The 23,674-nt window shown below is 49.0% G+C and overlaps 4 protein-coding genes across 4 annotated transcripts; 2 read left to right on the forward strand and 2 right to left on the reverse strand.

The window, feature by feature from the left end:
• Positions 1 to 172: 172 nt before the first annotated feature.
• On the reverse strand, positions 173 to 4,788 carry LOC125991103 (annexin A4). Its single transcript, XM_049758673.2, has 15 exons — positions 4,648 to 4,788; positions 3,216 to 3,606; positions 3,107 to 3,144; positions 2,881 to 3,009; positions 2,705 to 2,792; positions 2,521 to 2,615; positions 2,325 to 2,438; positions 2,147 to 2,237; positions 1,972 to 2,051; positions 1,841 to 1,897; positions 1,672 to 1,765; positions 1,444 to 1,539; positions 1,272 to 1,330; positions 1,052 to 1,174; positions 173 to 950 (listed from the first exon to the last, which is right to left on the reverse strand). Exons 1-15 carry the CDS (start codon positions 4,786 to 4,788, stop codon positions 891 to 893), a joined length of 1,656 nt encoding a protein of 551 aa, XP_049614630.1. The 3' UTR covers positions 173 to 890.
• Positions 4,789 to 4,941: 153 nt separating this feature from the next.
• armc7 (armadillo repeat containing 7) lies at positions 4,942 to 6,115 on the forward strand. The gene is made up of 3 exons (XM_049758725.2): positions 4,942 to 5,138; positions 5,363 to 5,506; positions 5,584 to 6,115. The coding sequence occupies exons 1-3, from the start codon at positions 5,063 to 5,065 to the stop codon at positions 5,928 to 5,930; spliced, it is 567 nt and encodes a 188-aa protein (XP_049614682.1). The 5' UTR covers positions 4,942 to 5,062; the 3' UTR covers positions 5,931 to 6,115.
• LOC125991099 (SUN domain-containing protein 1) lies at positions 5,989 to 12,369 on the reverse strand. Its single transcript, XM_068649380.1, has 21 exons — positions 12,284 to 12,369; positions 11,521 to 11,679; positions 10,818 to 10,970; positions 10,536 to 10,735; positions 10,139 to 10,375; positions 9,904 to 10,029; positions 9,480 to 9,545; positions 9,267 to 9,386; positions 8,972 to 9,043; positions 8,619 to 8,688; positions 8,493 to 8,533; positions 8,350 to 8,426; positions 8,024 to 8,257; positions 7,787 to 7,858; positions 7,552 to 7,635; positions 7,301 to 7,471; positions 7,111 to 7,195; positions 6,911 to 7,026; positions 6,606 to 6,773; positions 6,450 to 6,542; positions 5,989 to 6,376 (listed from the first exon to the last, which is right to left on the reverse strand). The coding sequence occupies exons 3-21, from the start codon at positions 10,919 to 10,921 to the stop codon at positions 6,260 to 6,262; spliced, it is 2,253 nt and encodes a 750-aa protein (XP_068505481.1). The 5' UTR covers positions 10,922 to 10,970; positions 11,521 to 11,679; positions 12,284 to 12,369; the 3' UTR covers positions 5,989 to 6,259.
• A 292-nt stretch (positions 12,370 to 12,661) lies between these two features.
• Positions 12,662 to 23,667, forward strand: heatr1 (HEAT repeat containing 1). Its single transcript, XM_049758739.2, has 45 exons — positions 12,662 to 12,752; positions 13,076 to 13,231; positions 13,307 to 13,523; positions 13,615 to 13,756; positions 13,846 to 13,947; positions 14,030 to 14,170; positions 14,330 to 14,541; positions 14,610 to 14,740; positions 14,807 to 14,879; positions 14,954 to 15,055; positions 15,124 to 15,241; positions 15,310 to 15,417; positions 15,489 to 15,587; positions 15,816 to 15,904; positions 16,013 to 16,224; positions 16,300 to 16,421; positions 16,487 to 16,684; positions 16,756 to 16,915; positions 16,999 to 17,147; positions 17,213 to 17,405; positions 17,471 to 17,643; positions 17,735 to 17,890; positions 17,965 to 18,204; positions 18,288 to 18,419; positions 18,514 to 18,617; positions 18,693 to 18,839; positions 18,916 to 19,034; positions 19,191 to 19,312; positions 19,377 to 19,505; positions 19,614 to 19,830; positions 19,927 to 20,052; positions 20,166 to 20,359; positions 20,448 to 20,512; positions 20,582 to 20,705; positions 20,778 to 20,918; positions 21,004 to 21,305; positions 21,371 to 21,521; positions 21,612 to 21,782; positions 21,863 to 21,997; positions 22,061 to 22,165; positions 22,318 to 22,480; positions 22,598 to 22,752; positions 22,829 to 22,987; positions 23,057 to 23,165; positions 23,372 to 23,667. Exons 2-45 carry the CDS (start codon positions 13,090 to 13,092, stop codon positions 23,458 to 23,460), a joined length of 6,438 nt encoding a protein of 2,145 aa, XP_049614696.1. The 5' UTR covers positions 12,662 to 12,752; positions 13,076 to 13,089; the 3' UTR covers positions 23,461 to 23,667.
• Positions 23,668 to 23,674: the final 7 nt, after the last annotated feature.

The raw sequence follows: 23,674 nt of genomic DNA on the forward strand, positions 1-23,674 counted from the left end.
GTGTATTGCCCATGGATGGGGCAATCCAGGCGTCCGTAATATGGCCGCTATTTATAGCGACGATGATGCCGTTCGCTCGCCTGGCTGTCCTCAAACATTTGGTCGCACCTTTAATATGTACTGTACGGCACGGGAAAGGATGAAAATATATAAGACTCAGACTCGGGTAGGATGTATTGTGTGTGTATTTTTAATTGAAATAACAACGATGATATTAGTTGGTGTGTTTCATACATGTCAAGCTTAAAAACGATTGTCAAATGGAAAAAAGACATTCAGTTGCGAAATGTGTTGACAGCGCCCTCAAGTGGCCCCAACAAGGGAAGTCCACTGGCTCAGAATTTTCAGAAAACCAGTTTGAGTCATCTAAAGCGAAACATATAAGGCGGTGGTGTTAACTTTGCATAAGCTAGCAGGCACGAGGAGTTCAGGTTAGTGCATAAGTAATAATTGCAGATATTTAGCACATTAATCACAATTTGAAATGTTTTGGCGACCCAAAAATGCTTCTATCATAAGTATATAAAAGAAAACTTCTGACTTGGCAAGAGTGCTTAATGAACTGCCTTTTAAAGTACAAAGTAAAAAATTGGAGTGACGAATGAAATTCAGATAGTCTGCCATTAGATGGCGGCAGCAGACATCACAACATCCGCCCAGAATCAATTCAATTCAAACACGGAGGTGCCTTGAGGTATACCTGAGCCAAATTATGATTGTTTTCAGGCGGCTTCTGAGATGTCGATCAATGACGTCTATTTGGCAAGCTACGACAAACACGGCTAAATAATAACAAGGCGTCTATATAGGATTCAAATTCGTTGCTGCGGGTTGTATTTTGAGTATGTACTGTACGTCCCGCCTTCGTGATGCAGTAAGTCTTCCTTTTTTTAGTCGTTACCGCCGCACAGCTTCAACAGCAACTTCTTATAGTCACCGGAGGTGTCGCCCTGACAACACACACATTAGGAAAACATGACTTTTTTTTTCCAATCTCGAGGCATTCGCTACTAGTTAAAAGGCTTTTTGAAGTACTGGCAATGAGACTTACGGAGATGTGGGTGTACAGTGACTTCCCGTAGGTCTTCACGTACGCCTGCCTGATGTCCAGCATGTCAATCTCGGAGCGGGACACCATAATCCGGACCAGAGTCCTGTCCTTGGTCCCGGCACCCTTTCAACCAATTGATATATTAGCATCATTTTAACTTACCGTCATAATGTCAATAAGGAATGTTTATGTGTCTTGGCTAGTGAAATGATGCCTGTACCTGCATGGCCTTGTGCAGTCGCTCAGCAAAGTAGGCGGGGGTGTTTTTGATGCATTTCACTAGGGGAGGAAAACATGTTAACATTTTTGACCATGGTGCTGCTATTGCAGATGAGAAACATGGCTTTTTTTTTTTTTAATCCATCTGTCTACCAAATTGGCACTTGACTCACCCACCGCCACCATGCCCGACTCCACGTTGCCTGACATTTCTCTGCAGATGCTTTTCTCGATGTCACGACCGCACATCTGCTGGTACTCCTGGAAGACTAAAACAAGAGGCCACTATCAGAGGTTTGTATCATTCCTTTATAATAAAAAAAAAAAATTCCCTCAAAATGTTGCTAAATTAAATTCTCCAAGCAACGGCAAATGAAAACTAGGATAAGCTGTTTAGCTACCTGCCCGCAGGTGAGGCTTGCTACGGGCACATAAGATGGCATTGAACTGACTCTCGTCCGTGCCCACTTTGTTCTCCCCCGCGGCGTACAGTTTCTGTCAAGGAGATGCGCAAAAACATGAACATGGAAAGCAATGCCAAGGCAAAAGGAGACGACTGCAAGATGTTACCTGAGCGTCTTGTTTAGCCAGCGATATGTCCACATTTTCCCTCTCGTCACGATTGCCCTGAAGCAACCAAACAACGACGTAAGGATTTGACCGGTTGGAGGAGGGCAAATATTGGCGACGCCGAAATCTACCTGACAGAGAGAAACCAGGAGTCTTCGGAAATGACCGGAGGTGTCGCTGTTGATGGCGTCCTCCAGACTTTTACCATACTCTGGAAACATTTCGGGCAACTTGTAAGTAAAGGTACATGCAGCACTTTATTCGGGTCGGTTTTTTTTTTGTTTTTTTTTAAAGTTGATAACTAACCTGCTTTGTAAATCTGGACAATTTCTCGAATCTCCGCATTGGAGCGAGACGAGAGGATCTCAATCAAGCAAGCTTCGTCCGTCCCGGCACCCTGGACAAAAAAAGGGAACGTATCCATGGAATTATCTTTTTTCCTCAAATTATAGTCTTGACTCATAATACGTGGGAACCTGCCAACCTTGATTGCCTCTCTGAGTTCAGATGCGTCAAAGTAGGCCGGGCTCTTCATCATGGACAGGACCAGATGCTCAAAGTTTCCAGTCAGCTCAGACTTCAGATCGTGGACTAAGTCCTGCGGTTGGGAAATGTGGCAAATAAAACAAGAGGGCGGCCAAAGCGAGGTGAAACTTTCTCGACGATGAACACCAGCAAACCTTTCCATAAGTTGTTTTGTAGGCTGCCACCATGGGAACTCTCTGCTTATTGCTACGGCTTCCCAGAAGCTCAATGATGGCGTTCTCGTCAGTGCCTAGGAGGAAAAAAAAAAATTGCAGATTGGTATGGAACATGCAGGATTACAAGTCACAGTTGCTCACCAAGTCAAATTAAGTGACTCACCGAAACCCTTCATTGCCTTCCGAAGAACTTCCACATCCCTCAGAGGATCGGCCCCAGGAAAGTCCTTAATGGAGCCCCTGTAGCCCTTCTAGTTTTTCCAACAGAACAAAAGCTCCAATTAAAAGTGCATTTTGCTCTGCGGAAATTTGTGGAGTGCAGTACAGGCGTCATCTTACAGGGATGGCGGGTGCCTGAAGATTAGATGGAACTCCGCCGCCATAGCCTCCGCCTCCGCTGGGGTAGTTGGGCACAGGTTGCTGGCCTGGCGCCGCCCCCCCGGGGTATCCCTGTGGAGCGCCACCTGGCTGAAAACAGAGGACAGTCAAGTTAAAACTATGAGAAAAAGACGTGATGGCCTCTCATGGTAAACAAGGTTCATTGTATTGGGAAGATTTTACATACTGCACCAAAGCCTCCTGGTGCTGCCCCCCAAGCACCACCTGCAAGTCGAGACATTTTTTTAATTTTTTTTATTGGAGCCATAGGGAAAATGAAGCACTTGAGATGTTACCTCCTGCCATGGACGGATAGCCTCCTCCTGGCTGAGGCTGTTGGTATCCTCCAGCCTGAGGCGGGAAACCTCCAGCTGGGGCAGGGTAGCCGCCACCCTGGGGAGCATAGCCGCCCCCAGCTGGAGGGTAACCGCCCGCCTGGGGCGGGTAGCCACCGCCTGCCTGGGGTGGGTAGCCACCGCCTGCCTGGGGTGGGTAGCCACCGCCTGCCTGGGGTGGGTAGCCCCCGGCTTGGGGTGGATAGCCCCCAGCTTGCGGCGGGTATCCGCCAGCCTGAGAAGGGTAGCCGCCCGCTTGTGGCGGGTAGCCGCCACCTTGTGGTGGGTAGCCACCACCTTGTGATGGGTAGCCGCCCGACTGAGGAGGATAACCTGGATAGCTCATCACCACCTGAGAGTAAGAGGAAGTAGCTACTTCTTTAAATGTCAACAACAGGAACATGCTCAGTGTGACATTTTAGTTCCTTATCTGGTCCCCCAAATCCTTACAGTTCTTTTATGTCAAAGCAATACCTGTTGATAAATATGGTTGGTTGCGAAATTGACCTGAGTTAGTTACGGTTAGGCTTACAAAAGACTAAATATTGACAGAGCACTATAGATTCCTGCTCCACAAGACCTTTTTGTGTTTCTTTCCTTCATTGGGTTGTTGTTGACATACCACAACCGTTGCTAGTGACTGACTAATACTCATGCCAAGAAAACAGCCTGTTGCAACCAAAGGAAGAAATTTGGAGAACATTGCGCTCTTGTCCACTTACTTACCCATAGTCTCACCTTTTTTTTTCTTATTATTTTTTATTTGTTTTTACTGTGATTTCACCAGCACAACTGTTTTGTTATTGTATAATTTACTTTTATTCCATGCACACCACTATGAATGGAGCAATAGTTGTTTCACATTTGAAAGGTGCCATTAAATAAAATGCATTATTTTTGCTGTTATTACTGCATATGTGACGTTTATTGTATATTTTGAATTATCATGTTCATTTGACTTTGTAAGTCTAGATTTATATAAGTTTGAGGAAGATGACCATGGTACGAGGAAATTAGTAATTTCCACTTTTACGATTATTCTAAGTGCACCGGAAGGTAGCATCACACGGGCGTGTGGATTTCGTAATCTTACATTGCACAAGCTCGTCTTGGCAATAAATATAATATGACAAAGACTTCCTTTCGAAATATGTAATGAGACGATGTATTCGCCTGATGTCATTTGACATTACATAACAAGAACAGCCCCTTCTGTTTCCCCCCTGCGACCCCGGAGGGAGTTAGCGTCCTTTTAGCATCTGCCTTATTAGTTCGTCAACTTGCGATGGAGAACAGCGAAACGATCGAAACAATACGAAACCCGCTCGTTTGGTCGCAATGCTATTACGCTAGGTTTATCGTTGCTTTTACAAAAATCTGTTGTTTTACTTACGTGTTCGGGGTTAATGTGTTCCAGGAAGAGAGAGTCTAAAAGGGGAGTGGAAGCAGAGGGCGTGTCCTTTAAGAACAAGTTTGGGAAAAAAAGAAAAGACAACCTTTGCACTCTATGGCAGCAGTACTGAGTAACGATCATTGATCAATATAATCATTTAAAGTCCTCACAATATATACTTGGGTAAAAATACAGATCCTGTACTTTATTTGGATTAAAGCCCGGTCAAACTTGTAAGGTTTTCCGTTATTATTTAAGCGGAACAAATGTGCGAAGAAACGCGCAACCTTCGGACGTATTTACAGACGGACAAAACCTCGCCGTGTTTTATTTATACATATTTTTCTTAATTGCCCTTGTCACCCAATCACGACTTTATTTCTTATAATGAAAAGCAACACTGTTAAAAGTTAGCATGTCGAAGAAGGAATGTGACCGCTTCGAGTATTTGCAAACGCTCGTCACGGAGTTTCAGGACACCGATTGTGATGGTAAACTATAATGTATCGTGTTTGTTGTTTGTTTATGCCAATTATGATGCCTGTGTTTTATGTTTTTTTCCGCTAGAGGGCGTATGCACGCTTTGTGTAAAAAAGATAATTGGTTATGTCTGTACCTGATGAGATACTATGTTGTTTTGTGTTGTGAATAATTGTGTTTTAATTCATTTTGATAATGAATTTTCTTGTTTGGCATGCAAATTATTTGTTTCCAGAGGCAAAGGAACAAGTTCTGGCTAACTTGGCCAACTTTGCGTACGATCCGAAGAACATGGAGCACCTGAAGCAGCTCCGGGTGGCTGATCTCTTCCTGGACATGCTCACAGAAGACAATGACAACTTTGTGGAGTTTGGAATAGGTGCCGATTCCCATGGCACAACATGTTTCTATGTCATAATTAACAAATATATTTTTTGTCCCTGTTGACTGCACCAGGGGGGCTGTGCAACCTCAGCATGGATCCGGAATGTCGCGACCTCATCCTGCAGAGCGATGCCATCCCTCTCGTCACAAACTGTCTGTCCAGTCCGCGGGAGGAGACAGTCTTGTCAACCATCAGCACCCTCATGAACCTGTCAACGCCGTCGTCACACCCGCACATCAGCGACGTGGCTGTCGTGGAGTGCATGCTGCGCTTCTCCCTGTGCGAGAGCCCTCGCCTGCGCAACCTGGCCCACATCTTCCTGCAGGACTATTGCGTCGAGGAGCAAGTGAGCCAGGCCCAGAGGGGGATTGCGGGACGGACGCAGACTGCGCTTGGTATACCACCGCCCAAGGACTGAAAAAGGAGCTGTTAAGGGATTTTCATGGACTTTTGAGTCAACTATATGGGCACTATAGTACAGACGTTGTATAAATCTTTATTTACATCTTAAATTCAAAAAGACAACATTCAAAAGAGAAGGTCCAACATTTGACACAAATACTAACCCAAAACCAAATAAATAAAACATTGAGTTGAGTGCAATTGTAAGAAGGCAACTTTGGGAAATTGCGGTACATTCAAGGCCACAAGGTCAGTGTGTTCAACGATTTCATCCTTTTATGATTAAAAAGTGCTTGGATGAAATCAGAAAATGGGCATTGTAAACAAACAAGGCAGCAAGTCTCTTCAGGTGTCTCGGGGAGTACCGTGCACTCTGAATCGATACATGCACGTGTATTCCTGGTGGCCCCAATTGGACAGCACTTGCACCTCAATGATTTGGAAGGCACGCTCATTCTCCTCCTGTGTATTTAAAAAAAAAAAGTTAACTTAATTGTAGATGAGAATAAGAGCAGGTGTGCAAACGTGGACTCACGGTGACGTGGTAGGTCTGCACAGCTTCTCCGTCCTCCTGATACGTGTACAAGCCCAGCAGCGTCCCCCGCTCCTGACCGGCGTCGTCCAGACCCTGAAGGACAAACCCGACTCAAATGCCGACCCACTGCAGGACTTTGTATACGGCGAGGCTTACATATACTCGAAAGTCTCTGGGGGCGCTGCGCAGCGTCCCGCTGGGCGCCAAGGCTTTGGGGATGTGCTCCAGGGAGAAGGCGGTGGGGAGGATGCTCATTGACAAGCGGATCACCAGGAAACCCGCTGAGCCTCGGAAGGCCCAACAGTTCCCAGGATGGACGTTGGGCTGTGAGAACAACAAGATATAGATTTATTAGACATTGCATTCATTGCCCACCCCTATTACTGTACATGCAATCATTATTTATTTTATTTTTTTTATTCATTGCATCCAACATGGTGAGAACAAAAAGTCCGCGTCACCTGGATAACGACTCTGGGAGACTGTGAGAAGTACCAAAGAGGAACTCCAAACAAACTCAGCAGTGCTGCTTTGGTCTCGTACGTCTCAGAACAGCGAGTGCTCAAGATGCTGCCACCTGTAGGATGAGAATGACAGAATTTGAAAAAGCAAAAACAAAAACAAAAAAAAACTGTCAAACAGCATAGCAATTTGTCACCACCTCCAGACTCCAAAGCGTAGTCCGCGAGGCCAGTCCGGTCGTGGGAGAAGAGCCTCAACGCATTTTTCACTATCAGGTTCACGTCCTGCACACACGCAACAAGCCATCATGTGGTGTTACACTGCAAAAAAAATATTCAAGCAAGATTCTCAACAGGTAATTTTTAAGTTAAAGCAATTGACATCAGCACCTCTCGAGTAAGCGCCTCCTCACGGTGGCGCTGATCTAGATGATGGCTGACGTTATGGAGGACGCTGCGCTCCAGTGAGGCCAGAGACGCCCGCAGGTGGTGGAAGCCGGACTCGGACCGCTCGTTCCCGAAGAGCACAAGACGAACTCCCTGCTGAACCTGAGCTGAGATCTGTTGAGGAGCAGAAAATGAGAAAAGTAAAATTTTGAAAAAATAAAATTAAATACTACTCAAAGTTGAAGTTGTCTCACAGTCTCCTGGTCCAATTGTTGACATGCTAGAAGAGCGTCCACATCACGCCTGATGTCCCTCAGAGTTACCTCCAGGCGGCCCACCTGTGCCAGCAAGTCATCGTGGGATTTGAAACCCATTTTTTCCAAAGAAACGCTTTTATTTTGTGAGGCTGGTTATTGTGTGCTCACGAGGGAACGAGGAGGAGGCAAAATTAAAAAAAAAATTAAAATTAAAAAATAAATAAAAACATACCTCCTCCTGGGCCTCCAGTTTCACTTCCACCAGATCTAGACGAGACATTTGGCTTTGCAGCCAAACTAACTCCTGAACAAAAACAACAACAATTAGTAAAGGCAAGTGTAAGTCACCACTGAAGCACTACAAAAAACTTAAGAGTGTGACCATCACACTGTCATAGTTTAAGAGAGTATTTAAACATGACCCTTGCGGGAGGGCAAATTCTCCAAGGACCAGAAGTCAATTGACCACCTGCTCCCTCTGCTGTTTGTGGTCATTCATTTGCCTTCTCAGCTGGGCCAGCTGGCGCTCCACCAGTCTGCTAAGCCACATTTTGCTGCTCTGGTCATTGTGCCGCAGTTGCGTGTGCATCCGGATCATCTCGCCGTGTCTCTGCTCTGCCCTCTGATCGCCAGCTTTCACACGCTCCCAAAGCAACGCCAAGCTGCGCTCCAGATGAGCCAGGCGTGTCGACTCCGCCACTTTCTGTGATAAGATGAGCGGTTCTCCATCTGCTGCTTGAAACAAACTTATTTCTGGCCAGGAGTGGCAACGTGGTCTAAGAATGTCAAGCTCACCTCCTGCAACAGGGCAGGGCCAGGGCTGTCAGAGATGCTTAGAGCAGGTAGACTGTCCAGGGCAAACCAACACAAACCTAAAGACATAAGAGCATACTTGAAAGTTTTGTTTGATATAAAGTAATCTGTGAGCAGGAACTTACTGAAGGGGATGACAAAAACAAAGAAGAGCACGAGGGGCAACCTGTAGGGCACAAATGGAAAAATGATCTTTGTTACCTCAAGCAGCTATGAATGCTAAAGATTGTTATTGGGCACTCTGTAATTACCGAGTCAACATAGGGCTGTCACCATGTCTGCTAATCCACTTGAACACGCCGCCCAGGTTGGACAACCGACCTGCACAAACACACGCACAGAGGAACACGTCACAGTGATATACATTTGCAAGCAAATAAAGAGCTGAAATCAAAAAGCTGAAGAAGGATGCAAAGAGACGTTTTCTACAACCCGCTAAGAGGAGGAGGAGGACAGCAACTAGAGGTTGATTAAATGTCAGACACAAACTATCACAAGATCATAATCAATGCAGGCATCGCAGCATCTAGGAAGAAGACACTGGCGACAGAAAGAGAAGATGAACCGCTCAACAATTAACTTTTGGCCTACGAGGGGCGATGACCTGCAAACGCCGATGACAAAATTGTCCTGGTCAGGGTCCACAGCCGTAAGGTCAACCAACACAAACGGCATACTGAAGAAACAAGGCTCCTTCTTAATTGAGGAACAATTTGGCATGAAGCCACTTTATTAGGGTACAACCTGCCCAATCTATATATCTAAATAACTATAAAATGAATGTCAGAATTGTTGTTACATTTCCTTTTTGTTTAAGATTGTGCAGCTGTACCTAATTTTGTGGCCAGGGAGAAAACAAACTTTTGAGGCGGCGGCAGTAGCAGCGGCATCAAGTTAACCTGTAAACACAGTGACGTTCCATATCAAGCGGCAGAGCGCCCGGGCCCGAGCGGACCAAGGCGAGCCGCAGTCGTCAACGTGTGTCTGCTCTGCGCGCTGTTTCTCCTTGCAGTCATCACCTAGAAGTGGCAGCGGTGAATGAATTTGGAAAAAAAACAAAAACAATGCGGGGCCAGTCAGTGGTTAATGAGAGACCATAGGCGTTAACTTACATAAAGATCCGTTGGGGTGAAGCTCCCTCTGCTTGGCGCTCATGTTGCCGCCGTGGTCCGTACGAGCTGCAACAAACACAAATGCAATCAGGACAAAAAGATTCTTGCTCACGCCGTTGCTGTCACAGCACCCATGACTGGGGGGAGATTTGCATTTCTCCACAGAAACAGCCAAAGTCAAAAGAGGTGCAGCCTATTTGTGTGAGGGGGAAACAGCACGTGATCTAAACAAGAGTTAAAAAACAGCTGAGTGAGTGGTAACAAGGACAGAGAGGGTCAACAACACTAGTGGAGAAGGTGAAGCCTCACTGAAACTGGATCTGTAAGTTCCTCAAAAGTTGGTGAGTTAATCAGAATCCACTTAAGACACCCAGATCAAACTCCCTGCCAATGTGAAAAAAACAACAACAACCAATCCTCTTACAGGCAGGACGGTCATGTTTATTGTCAACCTGACACATCCGCCAGGCACGAGCGAGTATGGAGCGGCAGCGAGCGGCTGCCCTCTTAGCGACAACCAGGAGTGAGTCCAGCCACAGCTGCGGCACATCTGCAAGAAGCACACACCGAGAACCGAGGCAGTTGGGACGTCACCGGACATAGCTGGGATGTTTAACCTTAGTGGAAAGTGGGCAGCACCAAGACACAAGTCATCTCACCTGTTCTGAATGGCTGTCTTCGCTCGCTGCAATAGATGGTGGAGGCTTCCGGGACGGATGAGTGCGTCGCCGCGTACAAGACATTTGAAGTTCTGCACTCGCTCACGCCGCACTTGCCGTCTTTGTAGGAAACTCGAGTTGGCGTCTGAACCAGGTGCTTGGGACGACAGCGGATGTCGGAGCCAATAAGACTGCTGTCGGCCACCGTGCTGTTCTGCTCCTCCATGATGGTGCCCTCTGGGGGGGGGTGAAAGTGTGCAGTGGATACAAAAAGTCTCCACAGCCTTGTTTTGTTTTGTTTTTTAATATTGGAGAGGTTATTTAAAATTAGAGTTGCAAAAGTGCACAGACCCTCTTAGAAGTCGGGAAAAATTAAGACCACCTTGCTGCTTCTTACCCCAAAAGTTGTCAGCTCCCGTGCTCTCCTGCATGGAGGCCTCGTGGAAGGAGGACTTGTCCAACAAGGACGAGAGCAGCGAGGCGTCGGTAATGTCGGCGTGCAGCGACTGATTGGAGGATTTACGAGGTGTGGAGGAGAGGAGCGACTCCGAACAGGACGCGGACTGTTGTATAGGACGGTGCGATTTCAACATCCTGCTAGGAAGCAGACGAGGACGAGAGAAAGGACAGAAGAAAAATAATTTTAAGGCAAGGGTGAGACGAGTAAACACTGACTGACCTTGCGTTTCTCCAGGCATTTCCTCCCATGTTGAGGGAGGCGCTGCCGAGCGGCAGTCTGCAATCCAGAAGGCTGTTGTCCAGACGTTGGGTGCGTCTGGACATGTTGCCGGGCTCGCTGTCCGAGTCGGACGCTGGTGACCAGTAACCGGAGCTGAGCAAGCAGGGAAAAGTTAGCGTGTGTTACTGTCAAAGATTACGACTAGTTATCTGACGACCTTCAAGATTTTTGTTTTCACTGTTAGATATTACATTTTCACCTTAGCAAGGCTTTATTAAGCTTGAGCAACAATAATAATACAATGACTTTCAATTTTTTTTAAATTTAAGATCTGTTGAACAATAAGATAGTAAACAAAAACACTCATAAATATAGGTTGTTTTTGCTGTGCTCTTCTCATCTGATAAGTCATGTGAAGGCCAGGCAAATGGACCAATACAGCGAGTACGGTGACAGCGCAGTAAACATGAGCATACACACACAGGTCAGTCCAGCCCCAGCTGTGTAGATCCTCGTCCTTGTCACCGACGCTCATTTCAGGTCAGACAGATGTCAGGGACATACATCTTCCTCACAAAATATAACAAAACCCAGTTCCTTTCGGAACCTTGGGTCAGCGAGCTGTCTGGGCCGCCTTTTCTTCACACGCAAACAACCTGAACTCTGATCCAGCATTCCAGAAAGCTCGATGTCCACGACTTACCAACAGCTATTAGGAGGCTTCCCCGTTTGAATCAGCAGATCAGCTGCTCTGCTGTGAGGCTAAACGTCACTCAGTCTTTCTGTAAACCTCCCAGGATTAGACAGCAGTCCGCACACTTTGAGACAATTAATGGGAGGTGAGAAGACGGAGGAGGAGGTGCTGCTGAAGGAAACCGCCATTAGGAAAATCACAAAAACTCAAGAGAAGTTTAGTTTACACTAATCACAAAACGAAAACCTTAGGGGGCAGGAAATGTGAGGAATAATATATGCCATTATAAAAAAACAACATAAATGTTGGAGGTGGCAAGTTACTCCTAATTGATTACTTGACATGTTTAGTTTGAGAGTGCAGAGACACTTTTATACACGGGTTGAGGCATTTAAATTTATCGTGAACTTTCAGCCAATTAGATCAGACATGGCCGGAAAAGCACCAATCACATGATGTGTGTGTGTGTGTGTGTGTGTGTGTGTGTGTGTGTGGGGGGGGGGGGACCCCCGCCAAACCCGAATAGTGGTACCGTGTTAGCAGTATTATGAGTTAGCTCTTTAAAAATGTCTTACTTGTGCCAAAACACAAGTGTAAAGAAACCACCAACCGCAGACGGCAAACCGAGTAATTTCTGGACGGTCCACGGTCCGGAGTTACCCAAAAACGACAGATATCTAACACAATTAAAACAAGCAAGTAGACTTTCTGTGAACTTAACGTGATTTATAAATTATTTATTCTAAAACTCCAAGAGCTGGCAATCACTTACCAAGGTTCAGTACAGAGAAAAGTCTAGTTAAAAGTACGTAGTGCATACAAAACTCAACAATTATACGTAACGGAAACTTACGTCACTTACCACTTTCTGATTTTTATAGCGTCTAAAATTAAACCACCGCCCCTTGTGGTTGGCAGGATAACTGTCCCAAAGAGAACTGCACAACGAAGACAGACGTAAAGATACAGAATAGAAAAGTGTCCAATGGGTGAGTTTCAGCTCGTTATTATGACAGTTTACTTTCTGTATCATGGTTTTTATTTTTATTTGTTTCTATCGTGTATGAGTAAACGAATAATGTATTTGAAGAGAACATTCCTTTAACACGAAAAAGGATGTGAGCGAAGCGAACTATCTCTATTTTCCCAGATGTGACCCGGAAGTGAAATCATCTGCACGAGGGAGAAAGAATTTACGTTTCGCAATTCGCACGTGTGTTGGGAGGAAAACAAGAAAACAGGTTCGTCTCCAAATTCTAATGACATTAAATGAAGTGCAGATATACAACGTTGTTACAACTCAAACTGTGTTCGTGATAGTGTTATTAATGTTTTACTTGCTAAACTTTACTGCCGTAAAGTTTCCCTAAACCTGATATCGAAATGTTTTGTTAATACAACTCTTAATACAACTCGATATTACGCCCCGTTTGCTGGTTCAATTTCCTGTTTGGACTCTCATAACTTAACAAGAAATATCCTTTCCATTCTGTAGATAAAAATGTGTCACATCGTACCTTCTCATCTTATATGTATTGATGAAGTAATTCGACTGACGTTTCAGGTTTAGAACCCATCATGACGTCATTATCCTACCAGCTGAAGCGGCTGGCGCTTCCTCAGAATGATCCAAATTTACTGACTCGTAAAGAGGTCACCTCACTTCTCTTTGACCCCAAAGAGGCGGCTACCCTCGATAGAAGCACCTTCTATGCTCTTGGTGAGTCTTTCTCCTCAGTCCCCTTTGCATCTCCATTTCTCCCTCCGCAACCTTCAAAACATTGCTTTTCTGCAGGCTGTACAGGCCTGGAGGAGCTGCTGGGGATCGAACCGGCCCTCCGGGAGTTCCAGGACTCCCTGTTCAGCCGTGCATCGGTGACACTGGAGCGCAGCGTTCAGTCCAAAGATGTCAACAAGAAGCTGGATGCAGACATCGCTCTGTTCCTCACCCGCATCTCCCCGTACTTCCTCCTTAAGCCGGCGCACAAGTGCATCGAGTGGCTGGTTCACCGGTAATTCTGTCTTCTAAATGTGAAGATGCAGTCAAGCCTGAGCCACCCGCCAATGTAAAGTAGATTTGGAAGGTTGCTTGTTTGTGCGCAGCTTCCACGTTCATCTGTACAACGTCGAGAGCCTGCTGGCTTGCGCGCTGCCTTACCACCACAGTAACACGTTTGTCCGAGTGGTGCAGCTCCTCAAGATCCAGGACACCACGCACCGCTGGAATTGGCTGCAGGCTCTGCAGGTCAGATGTGCTGATGTCTGCTGATGGCTCCCAAAGCCAAGTTCACCTTTCAGCTAGCAGCGAGACTTAAAGTGTGTTTCCTTGTTTAGAAACCAGGCGTGCCGCTGGCCAAAGGGACTCTGGTCACCCACTGCTACTCGGACTTGGGTTTTATGGACTTTGTCTGCAACATGGTCACGACGTCCATTGAGGTAGCCACACTGGCATGCAAATATTATTCTCTCCCCCCCCCCGAAGAAATGTCAGCCAGCATTATTTGCTGATTTCTTTCAGGCCTTTTCCGGACATTCCAAGAGTTTCTCCCAGCTGCGAGTGGTCTTCTCTTTCTACGCCTCCACCATTGTTTCGGCTCTGGATGCCGTGGACAAAGTTTCAGACACCATCATTTCAAAACTTCTGCCATACGTGCAGAAGGTACAGATATCTTAACATCAACTGCTTTTATAATCTGAGAATTTGCGGATGCACTGTGCACTCGTCACAGTATAAGGTCATAATGGCTCGTTATGAGCATTCTTGTCCTTCTAAAAATGGAATAGATATGATGCCATTTGTCCCGCCCCCTCCTCTCAGGGCCTGACGTCGGAAGTGGCCGACTACAAGGCGGCCACCTACATGATCGTGTGCCAGATGGCGGTCAAGGTGGTGATGGAGGCAAGTCTGATCAACACGCTGGCCGTGCGCATCGCCAAGTCTCTGCTCAAAGACCCCGTGCTGGCCAAAGAGGGGCTGGGCTGCCTCATCGTGCTCCTGCAGAGCCAGAAGGAGGGCGCGGCCGGGTCCAGGTAGGACGGAGCAACCGTTGGCTGTCTTGTGACACAAGAAAATTTACGTTGTTTTTGTATGTGTTCAGATTCTGCCACCACGTGTGTTCCATGCCTGCGCTTGCATCCACGCTTCAGCTCCTGGCCACCACCCATGACGTGAGCCCGCTGCTACGCTACCTGCTGCCTCACCTGGTCCACGCCCTCTTTGGCAGCTCAGGTGAAAACGCAACCCTGGCCAAATGTTGGATACAGAATGTTTGAAAATGTTTTGTGTTTTCCACAGACGACGCGCCCGTGCTGGAGTTGCTCTTGGACTCGGTCCCCCTGACCAAAGGCTTGGACGGCTACGTGGCTCGGTAAAAAAAAAAAACCTTTGAGACATTTGATGAATTGACACTATCCAATCAAGGATCCTTCCTTATGTCTGCAGCTTGCTGCTAGACGATTACCTGAGTCAGACGGAGCTCGCCGCGGACAACGTGGACACCCTCAACCGGCGTCTGCAGCCGCTGGTGCGACTCTTTGAGTCCAAGTGAGTGGGCCAAGTGAGTGTGCCCAACGTGGACTTGTGGATGAGCGCAAAATGTTGGTCCGGCCCAGGTATTTGGCGGCTCTGGACGGGGTCCTCTCGCGTCACGCCGCCAACATCAGCGACGAGAAGCAGAAACGCCTCTTCCACCATTTCCTCTCTCTGTCCATAAGCAGGGGGAAATTCCAGGTGCGTTGAATAAAGAGTCGAGAGCAAAGCGTTGAGGAAAAACGCGGTGTCCATGTTGTCGCTTTCAGATCATGGGCGACTCGGATACGTCGCTGCTGCTCAGCCTGAAGCACCCGCAGGCGTCGCTCCGAGTCTCAGCTCTGGAGCACCTGAGGAGCCTGGCGGCGTCGGGACAGGTGTGACTGGAGACCTTGCGGGTTCTTCACGGGTTCTGTTTCATTCTGACTTTTTTTCCCCCTCTCCACAGCTTCAGACTTTGGACCAGGACTTCCTTAAAGACGCTCTGATGGAGCGCTTGAAGGACGACGTGCTGGAAGTCGTTAGTGCGGCTCTTCAAACCTTGGAGGTCGGTTACATTTCATATCGTTTCTTGAGCAACCATCTTGGGGCTAATGTTTGTTTTCTTTTAGGAACTCCGAAACGCTTGGACTCTTGTGATCAATGAGATATTTTTAGTTTGGCCCAGCTGTAGATTAAGAGAAAGGAACTAAGCCTGATAAATGATTGATCACGCGCCTTTTGTTAAATTCAATTGGATTAGATGAGCGTATAAAGTTTGTTTATTTTTTTCCAGATGCTGTTTCACGCTCTGGACGCTGAGAGCATGGTGTCCAATTTGCTGTCTCTGCTGCAGAGAATTGATCAACCCGAGGCCGACAGCTGGTCAGAATTTGGGCTTTTTTTAGTTTGTCCTTTATTTAAACATCAACCCAACAGTCTCCTTTTCGGTTTCCGTGGCGATTGTGTGCCCCACCCCCCCCACCCCACTAGGCTGCCAGTTTTAACCGAAGCGGTGCGTTTATTGACCGATTCTCGGCTGGGGAAGGGGAGTACCGAGCAGGTGGAGTCCATCGTCTGGGGGCTGCTGCCCTTCCTGGTGGTCACCAGCTGTCGTCCGGACTCAGCCCAGCTCTGCCTCGCGCGCTGCGTCGCCTGCTGTAACGCCGTCGCCAGCCATCCGCTCACCGCGAGCTGGGCGGAAGGTAGCAGCCAGAACCCTCCACCGGGATTTCCCCAACTGCGCCTTGAGCCACAAAGTGTTTCCTCTTTCCACACAGAACTTCAGCAAGTGATAAAGCAGAGCTCCGAACCGGACCTCGTCGGTTCGGCCAACCAGCGTCTGGTCTCCAGGCTGAACGAGAACTTGGCCAACATGGATCACCTGGCCAAACGTCATGCTGTAAGTTGTCGATCGTTGCCATGTTTCAATAGTAGAAGCGACTTTCCTCCTGCTTTGCTCCTCAGGTGGAGAAGTTTGGTGTGTTAGGGGAGCAGCTGAGCGGGCGCGGTGTAAGAGGCCACATCTTCTTTGCGGTGATGACGGAGACTCTTCTGCTGGGCTTGGCGCAACTGAGCGAGACGGAGCACCTGCTCACCGCCCAGCGGCTCTTAGCTGTTCTGGAGCCTCCGCTGCTGGAAGTCATCAAGGCGGATGGCGCCCAGGTGAGACAAGCAAGCACGCTAACATTCTCGCCACAGCTGGCTCGGACCTAAGCACATGTGATGTCCAACAGGAAGTCCCGCCTTCTGCATCCTTCGGCGAGGCGCTGTCCTTGTACCTGAGCAAATGCGAGCAGCAGTCCGGCGGGCACCAGCGAGAGACCAGCCAAGTGATGATTTGGCTCCTCCGAGACTTCATCTCTTCTCTCAAGTGTTTTGACGGCGCTTTTAAAGGTGAGCGAGGCTTTTGCTTTTTCTCACCACTGCAACTCGATGGGCTCAAGTGCTTTTTTTTTTTTTTTTTTTTTTTTTACCAGCCGCCGTGTGGTGGAACCCGGAGAAGCTGGACGCTAACACCTGCCGCTACTTAGGGCTCATCTCGCGCCTCTTTGCCCTCGTCATCGGTGGTGCCGATGAGGGGCCGGCGGCCGGCAGTTTTCGAGAGCTGGCCAAGCTTCTTGTCAAGGTTTGATTTGTGCACATTTGACTCAGAGTCCTTTAAATCCAACTTCCTTTGGACGTGCCCCGCAGGTGCACCTGTGCGATGCGGCCGCACTCTTCAAGTTCCTCTGCCTGCTGTGGGGATACGGTGACAACCACGGCGACCAGCTGGGCCTCCGGGTGGACGCCGTCCTGCACGCTCGGTCGCTCTACGTGGGCGCCGCTTTACTGAGCGCCCAACCTGCCGCCACGCTGACTGAGCTAGCTGGAGCCAACTCGCCCGGTAAACAATTGAACACTGTCAGATGCAAAGACCTCTGACTAACACGGGCGGCATGTGTTTTCCAGTGGTCCCGGCCTTGCTGTGCTGTCTGACCTCTCCCGTCCGAGAGATCCGAAGAGCGTCCATCAGCGCTCTGCAGAGCCTGTTGGGGGCAGACGCCGCTCCCTTCCAGCCAATCATAAAAAAGCTTCTGTCTACCTGTGAGGAAATTGTCGCCGACCCGTTGTACTTGAGCACGGTGGGGACCTTCTTCACATGGCATCGCTATGCTATACAAACACTTGCCAATTTAGGACCAACTCTCATCTAAGGTGGCTTTCCACCCTCAGGCTCTGGGCCATTTACACGAGGCCTGCGAGTCGGCTAAAAACACGTCGCCGCTACAGGCTTCCATAAATCAATTGCTACTGAGCGTCCAGTCGCCGTGCTGCCCGTCCTATACCGCCACCTGCCTCCTGAGAGCACTGAGGCACGTCAACGGACAGGTGAGTGCGGCGACACCGTACCAGAACATCTGCGGCCCAAAAGTCTGAAAGCCGTCTGTGTGCGCTCTCCTCAGACCGTCCTGTCCGCTCTGCTCCCCATGCTGGATCGGCTGCTCCGCAACGACCCCGACATGCCCGCTTTGCTGCTGGACGAGGCCCGGCTCTTGCAAGTGGTCCTGGGCAAGTACAATGAGGCGGCGGCCCCTTTGCTGGCCGCTGACCACAACTGTCTGGACCTGCTGCTCAAAGCCATGAAGACCGCCACCGCGCCGTTGTCGGGCATCCCCAGCTGCCAGATCATTGCTTTGCAGCAGGTCAGAGCTGGACTCAGATGGACAGTCATTCGGGTTCAGGTCAGAAAGGGCCGTTTGAAAACCTTGCGGAACTCATCCCACAGATCACAAAGCCGTTCTTTGCTGCCCTGGGAGATCAGAAGGTCCAACAGATACTTCTGACGGCTTTGTTTGACCTGTTGCCGGAAAGCAGGAATCCGATACTTGCCGACGCCGTCGGCAGCACCTTTAAAGCGGTGAGCGCTTGCCATCTCATCTCCCAAATCAAAAGTTGGCGTCAATCATCCAAGGTCCAGATGGTCACCTTTATTCTTCTCCTTATTTGTGCAGATTGCAGTGGATGCTGAGCTGGTGGCTAACGAGCTGGCACCGCCAGAAAAAGCCAAGGTCACAGTGACGCTTCAGCGAACCCGCAGGAGCCGAATTTTGCAGAGGTGGACTTGATATATGTTCATTGCATGACATTTCCACCGGATACTCCTCGGAAATAACGACAGCTCCCTTCTCAGGAAAAGTGACGAGAGTGGTGATGCACCGCCAGAGGGGGGCGCCATTTCTTGGCACAGAGTCACTCTGATCCTGGAGCTGCTGCAGCACAAGAAGAAGTTGAAGCGAGCCCAGATGTTGGTGCCGGTTCTGTTCTCGCTGCTGGCCAGGTAATGCTCCAAGATGGCCACGGGACAGGACGGGAAGCGCCTCGGTGATGCTGACTTGATCCCGATTGTTGTTCAGGAGCCTGGAGGTGTTGGCCCCGGAGCAGCCTAACATAGAGTACACCAGGCAGCTTCTGCTCGGCTGCCTGCTCAACGTCTGCAACAAAATGGCGCCGGACGGGCAACCTAGTGGACCAGGTGGGCCGACGTGTACTCACGTGTAGTCTGTTTAATTTGGTGCTAAATTTAAATTTCGAGAGCCTTGAAAGCTCTTTTGAAAGATCTTATAAACTGCTGGTTGTAATTCAGAACAAAGAAATGTTCCACTTAATAAAAAGTGATTGTCACTCGCAGATGTCCTGGAAGAAGACAAATTCAGCGTGGAGCTGGTGGTCCAGTGCATTCGCGCGACGGACGTACCGCAGACTCACCATCACGCTCTGCTGCTGCTGGGCGTCGTCGCCAACATCTTCCCCGTGAGTCGTTTGGACTTTTTCCACTGCCGTGTGAACAAAGCTGACCTGAGCTTTGGGCCTCTAGGAGAAAGTTCTGCACAACATCATGCCCATCTTCACCTTCATGGGCGCTAACATCATGCGCCTGGATGATGCCTACAGCTTCCGAGTCATCGACAAGACGGTCAAGATGGTCATCCCAGCTCTGATCCAGGTTGGCAACGTTCGCAACTGGAATGGGATCCAAATGCAAAGCCGAGCAGCGCCGGACGCCGTGATTCTTTTTGGTTGGTATGTCACGGCTTTGTCTTTGCCCCTGCAGGCCGGCGGTCAGTCGCATGGCAGCGTGGACGCGGTGGTGACGAAAATCGTGCACGTCTTTGCCGACGCGCTGCCTCACGTGCCCGAACACCGGCGGCAGCACATCCTCGCTCAGCTGGTCGGCACGCTGGGCCCGGCACGCTTCCTCTGGGTCCTGATGCTCCTCTTGTTCAAGCTTCACACCACACAGGCGTCTAGCTTAGAAAGCGAGAAGGCAAGTTCTTTTTTTTTAACTTTTTTTCTCCCACCGATATAAGCCAGTCAGCAACTTTGACGTACTGACAAAGTTCTGTCTCTGTTGGTTCCCCAGGAAGCGGCTCTGGAGCGAGACGTGGACTTCTGGATCTCGGTGTGTTGCCAGTTCGAGGTCTCAGAGCAGCTCACCTCTCTCATCAACGTCCTGAACTTCCTCATCCAGCTGCCCGACGACAAAGAGGACGGTGAGAACGTTATTGGCCGCAATGCACGTGCTAACGCCACTCGATGCAAAGCAATCCAAATGTCACATGAAGCAAATTTGTGACATCTGTCAACTGACATATTCTGTTTACAGCGGGTGCGGCGGTGGCTAACCGCGCTGGCGCCCAGCGAGGAGATGGTAAGAAAAAGAAAAAAGGGGAAGAGGAGAAGGTGGAAGAGCTGATCTTTAGCGTGGAGGCCCACAGCGGCAAAGAGTTGAGACACTTCAAGTTCCTCTCCGTCTCCTTCATGGGTCAGCTGCTCGGCTCGACCGCATTCATCGCGAAGGTGAGCGGGGTGGTTCACAGTGGGAGCACGTAAAAAAAAAAAAAAAAAAATCTTATTTCTTTGCTTTTTTTTTTTTCTTTTCACCCAGGTAGCGGACACTCAGGACGTTGTCGACGAGAGTGGCGCAAAATCTCTCCAGGAGTTGCAGCAGCAGTGAGTTTGCATGCCATCAAATCAAAGGCATGTCTAAAAATGGCAGCTGAAAAAGCATCCTTTGTCCAGGCTGTTGGAGGACAACCTGCGTTACATTCAGTGTGTCACTCGCTGTGTGGAGGAAAATGCCGACAGGCCCATGGCAAAGTTTTGGAGAGTTCTTCTCAACAAATCATACGACGTTCTGGATAAGGTGCGTGCTTTGTCGGTCAATTTTTATCGGCGTACCGAGTTGAGTAAACAACCTGTTGTTTCCCTTTCACAGTTGAATGCTTTGTTGCCCACGGACACTTTCATCACGGTGATGAGGGGGCTGATGGCAAACCGGCTGGCATCGGTGAGGAGGAAAGCCATGGAGCTGCTCAACAACAAGCTTCAGCACAAGACGCAGTGGGCGGAGCAACAGGTAGCGTACGCAAAGTACAAACACTAACATCACTCTTGCTGTAAATCAAAACGTGAGTCGCATCCAAATGTCTCTCTCCCCACAGGTCAGCGTCCTCTTACAGCTCATCGGCGACCTCCTGGACATCGTGGGCACGCCACACGGAAGCGCGGCGGAGAAAGTGGCATCTGAGCTGGCCGTCAACAGGCAGACGGCGCTCTACAGCCTCAAGCTGCTCTGCCGCCTCTTGGGCGCAACTCATCAGGAAGCCTTCGTCCCCGTCCTGCTGCGCATGGTGGACCTGGTCGCGTCGCCGCACCAAGAGAAGAATGTGACGGCCAGCGCCCTACTGTGCGCAGCCGAGGTGGTGGGCGCCCTCAAAGCCCTCGCCATCCCGCAGCTGCCAAGGTTCGCGCCGCACTTTGTGTCTTTCTGTCGGCTTCTGGCTAAAAATGGGAAGTTCCTCCCCGCAGGTTGATGCCGGCCGTGCTGCACGTGCTCACCGATGGGAAGGATGTGCTGAGCAATGAGATTTACTTGCTGAGCGCCGTCACCGCCCTGCAGCGTGTGGCTGAGACGCTGACGCACTTCATCAGCCCCTACTTGCAGGACACCACCTTGCAGGTTTGCCACATTGTGTTGTCATCTTTCATGGTTGATTTTCTTTTTTTTTTTTTCTTTTTTTTTTTTTTGATAAAAATTGAAACTTCGCAGGTGTGTCGGCTGACGTGCCTCCTGGAGAAGTCTTCGTCGTCTTCCTCCGCAACCAACCAGCTGTGTGTGCGTCTGGCCTCGCTCAGGACCTCCCTGGCCACCAAGCTCCCCCCCAGGGTCCTCCTGCCCGTTTTGACCAAGTGCTACCACATCATGGTGGTGGACAAAAAGGTGAGCGAGAACATGCGCAATCCACAAATGTCCTCTCCCTTGGCCAAGCAGTTATTGAGCAGCTTGTTCCCCCCCCTTAGGACCAGCTGGGGGCATTGATGAGCATCCTCAAAGAACATCTCAGCCACATGGAGCGGGAGCCGCTCAGCTTCCACCAGTCTGAGCTCACCGACTTCTTCCTCGCAGCACTGGACTTCAGAGCCCAATTCTGCCAGGTGCGTCCATCCATCCGTCCGTCTGTCCATGTGTGGGACCTTCTAACCTTTTGCTTGGTGCAGGGCGACCTGGCGAGGACGGCTCTGATCGAGGGCAGCGTGATGGATTGTCTGCTGGTCATGGTGATGAAACTATCGGAAGTCACATTCAGGCCGCTCTTCTTCAAGGTGATGCTTTATTGCTTTAGCTCAAGGTTTCACATTTATTTGATTCAAAAATGGTTTTGTCATCACTCATTATTGACTGTGCAACTCTATTTTTATTTTTTCACTTTCTCTCCCAAATCTAACTGAAAGATTTTCTCTTTTGCTTTCCTCAGCTGTTCGACTGGAGTAAATCGGGCAGCAAAGATCGCCTGCTGACCTTCTTCCGACTGTCCGACTGCATCGCCGAGCGCCTTAAAGGTCTCTTTGCCCTCTTTGCGGGAAATCTGGTCAAGCCCTTTGCAGACCTCCTTCAGCAGACCAACGTCTCCAAGACAGGTGAAGCTCTTCATCTTTTTTTTAATTTTTTTTTTTTTTTTTATGAGAAACGGATGTGCTCGTTTGCACGCGGGCATTTTGCTCCGCCGCTTCTCAGACTTTGGCTCCGTTGTTCAGACGAGTCACTCTTCGATTCCGAGCGCTGTGGCGAGAAGAGCAACCAGCTGCTTTGCTGCGTCCTGGACTGCCTGTACAAAATCTTCTTGCACGACACGCAGCGCTTCCTCAGCAAGGAGCGAGCTGAAGCCCTCCTGGTGCCCCTCGTCGACCAGGTGAGATTGATGATGACCAATGATGACAAAAGTGTCTCTGTCCAACCGGCTCAGAGAAGACTTTTTAAATTGTCAGCTGGAGAACACGCTAGGTGGCGATGAAGAGTACCAGCAGAGGGTGACCAAACATCTTGTCCCGTGCGTGGGTCAGTTTGCCATGTCGCTGGCGAATGACGCCCAATGGAAAAGCCTCAACTATAACATCCTGCTCAAGAGCAGACACACCGACGCCAAAGTAACAGTGCCTGAGCTCCTTCGGTGACGCGCGATGGTCCAAGTCAACACCATGTTCCTCTTCTATCAGGTGCGCTTCTCCTCGCTACTGATGCTGATGGAGCTGGCAACCAAGTTGAAGGAGAACTACATGGCGCTGCTTCCGGAGACCATACCCTTCCTGGCAGAACTCATGGAGGGTCAGTGCAATCTCTAAATAGTACCCGAACATGAAAAAAACAAAATGATGAAGGCGCCAAACTAACAAAGTGCATGTCAGCTTTGTTAGCCCAAACGCAAGCTATGAAATGTGGACGGACATGGCTTGAGGCAAACAAACAAAAGGCAGGCTTGAGAGTTAGTTTGTGTAAGTGGTGGTGAGCCGCTCGTTCTGTTTGCGTTGCAGACGAGTGTGAGGAGGTGGAGCATCAGGTTCAGAAGGTGGTTCGGGAGATGGAGGACATCCTGGGAGAACCGCTGCAGAGCTATTTCTAACACGCGCATCATCTCAAATGAAAGCAGAACATGGACTTCCGAGCGTCTATATTCTATTTTTATATTCCTATTGAACATTTTGCAAGTGTCTGTTGGCAAGCTCTTATTTTTTGCTGTCTGCATGAGGTTACTTCATTAAAAAAAAAAAGGGGTTTTCTGTCTCTGACTTGTATTGTACCTGAAATAAATTGCCACAAGTTTAACGCACTGCCAT

This window comes from Syngnathus scovelli, chromosome 21 (genome assembly GCF_024217435.2).
Source record: "Syngnathus scovelli strain Florida chromosome 21, RoL_Ssco_1.2, whole genome shotgun sequence".
Lineage (NCBI taxonomy): Eukaryota > Metazoa > Chordata > Actinopteri > Syngnathiformes > Syngnathidae > Syngnathus > Syngnathus scovelli.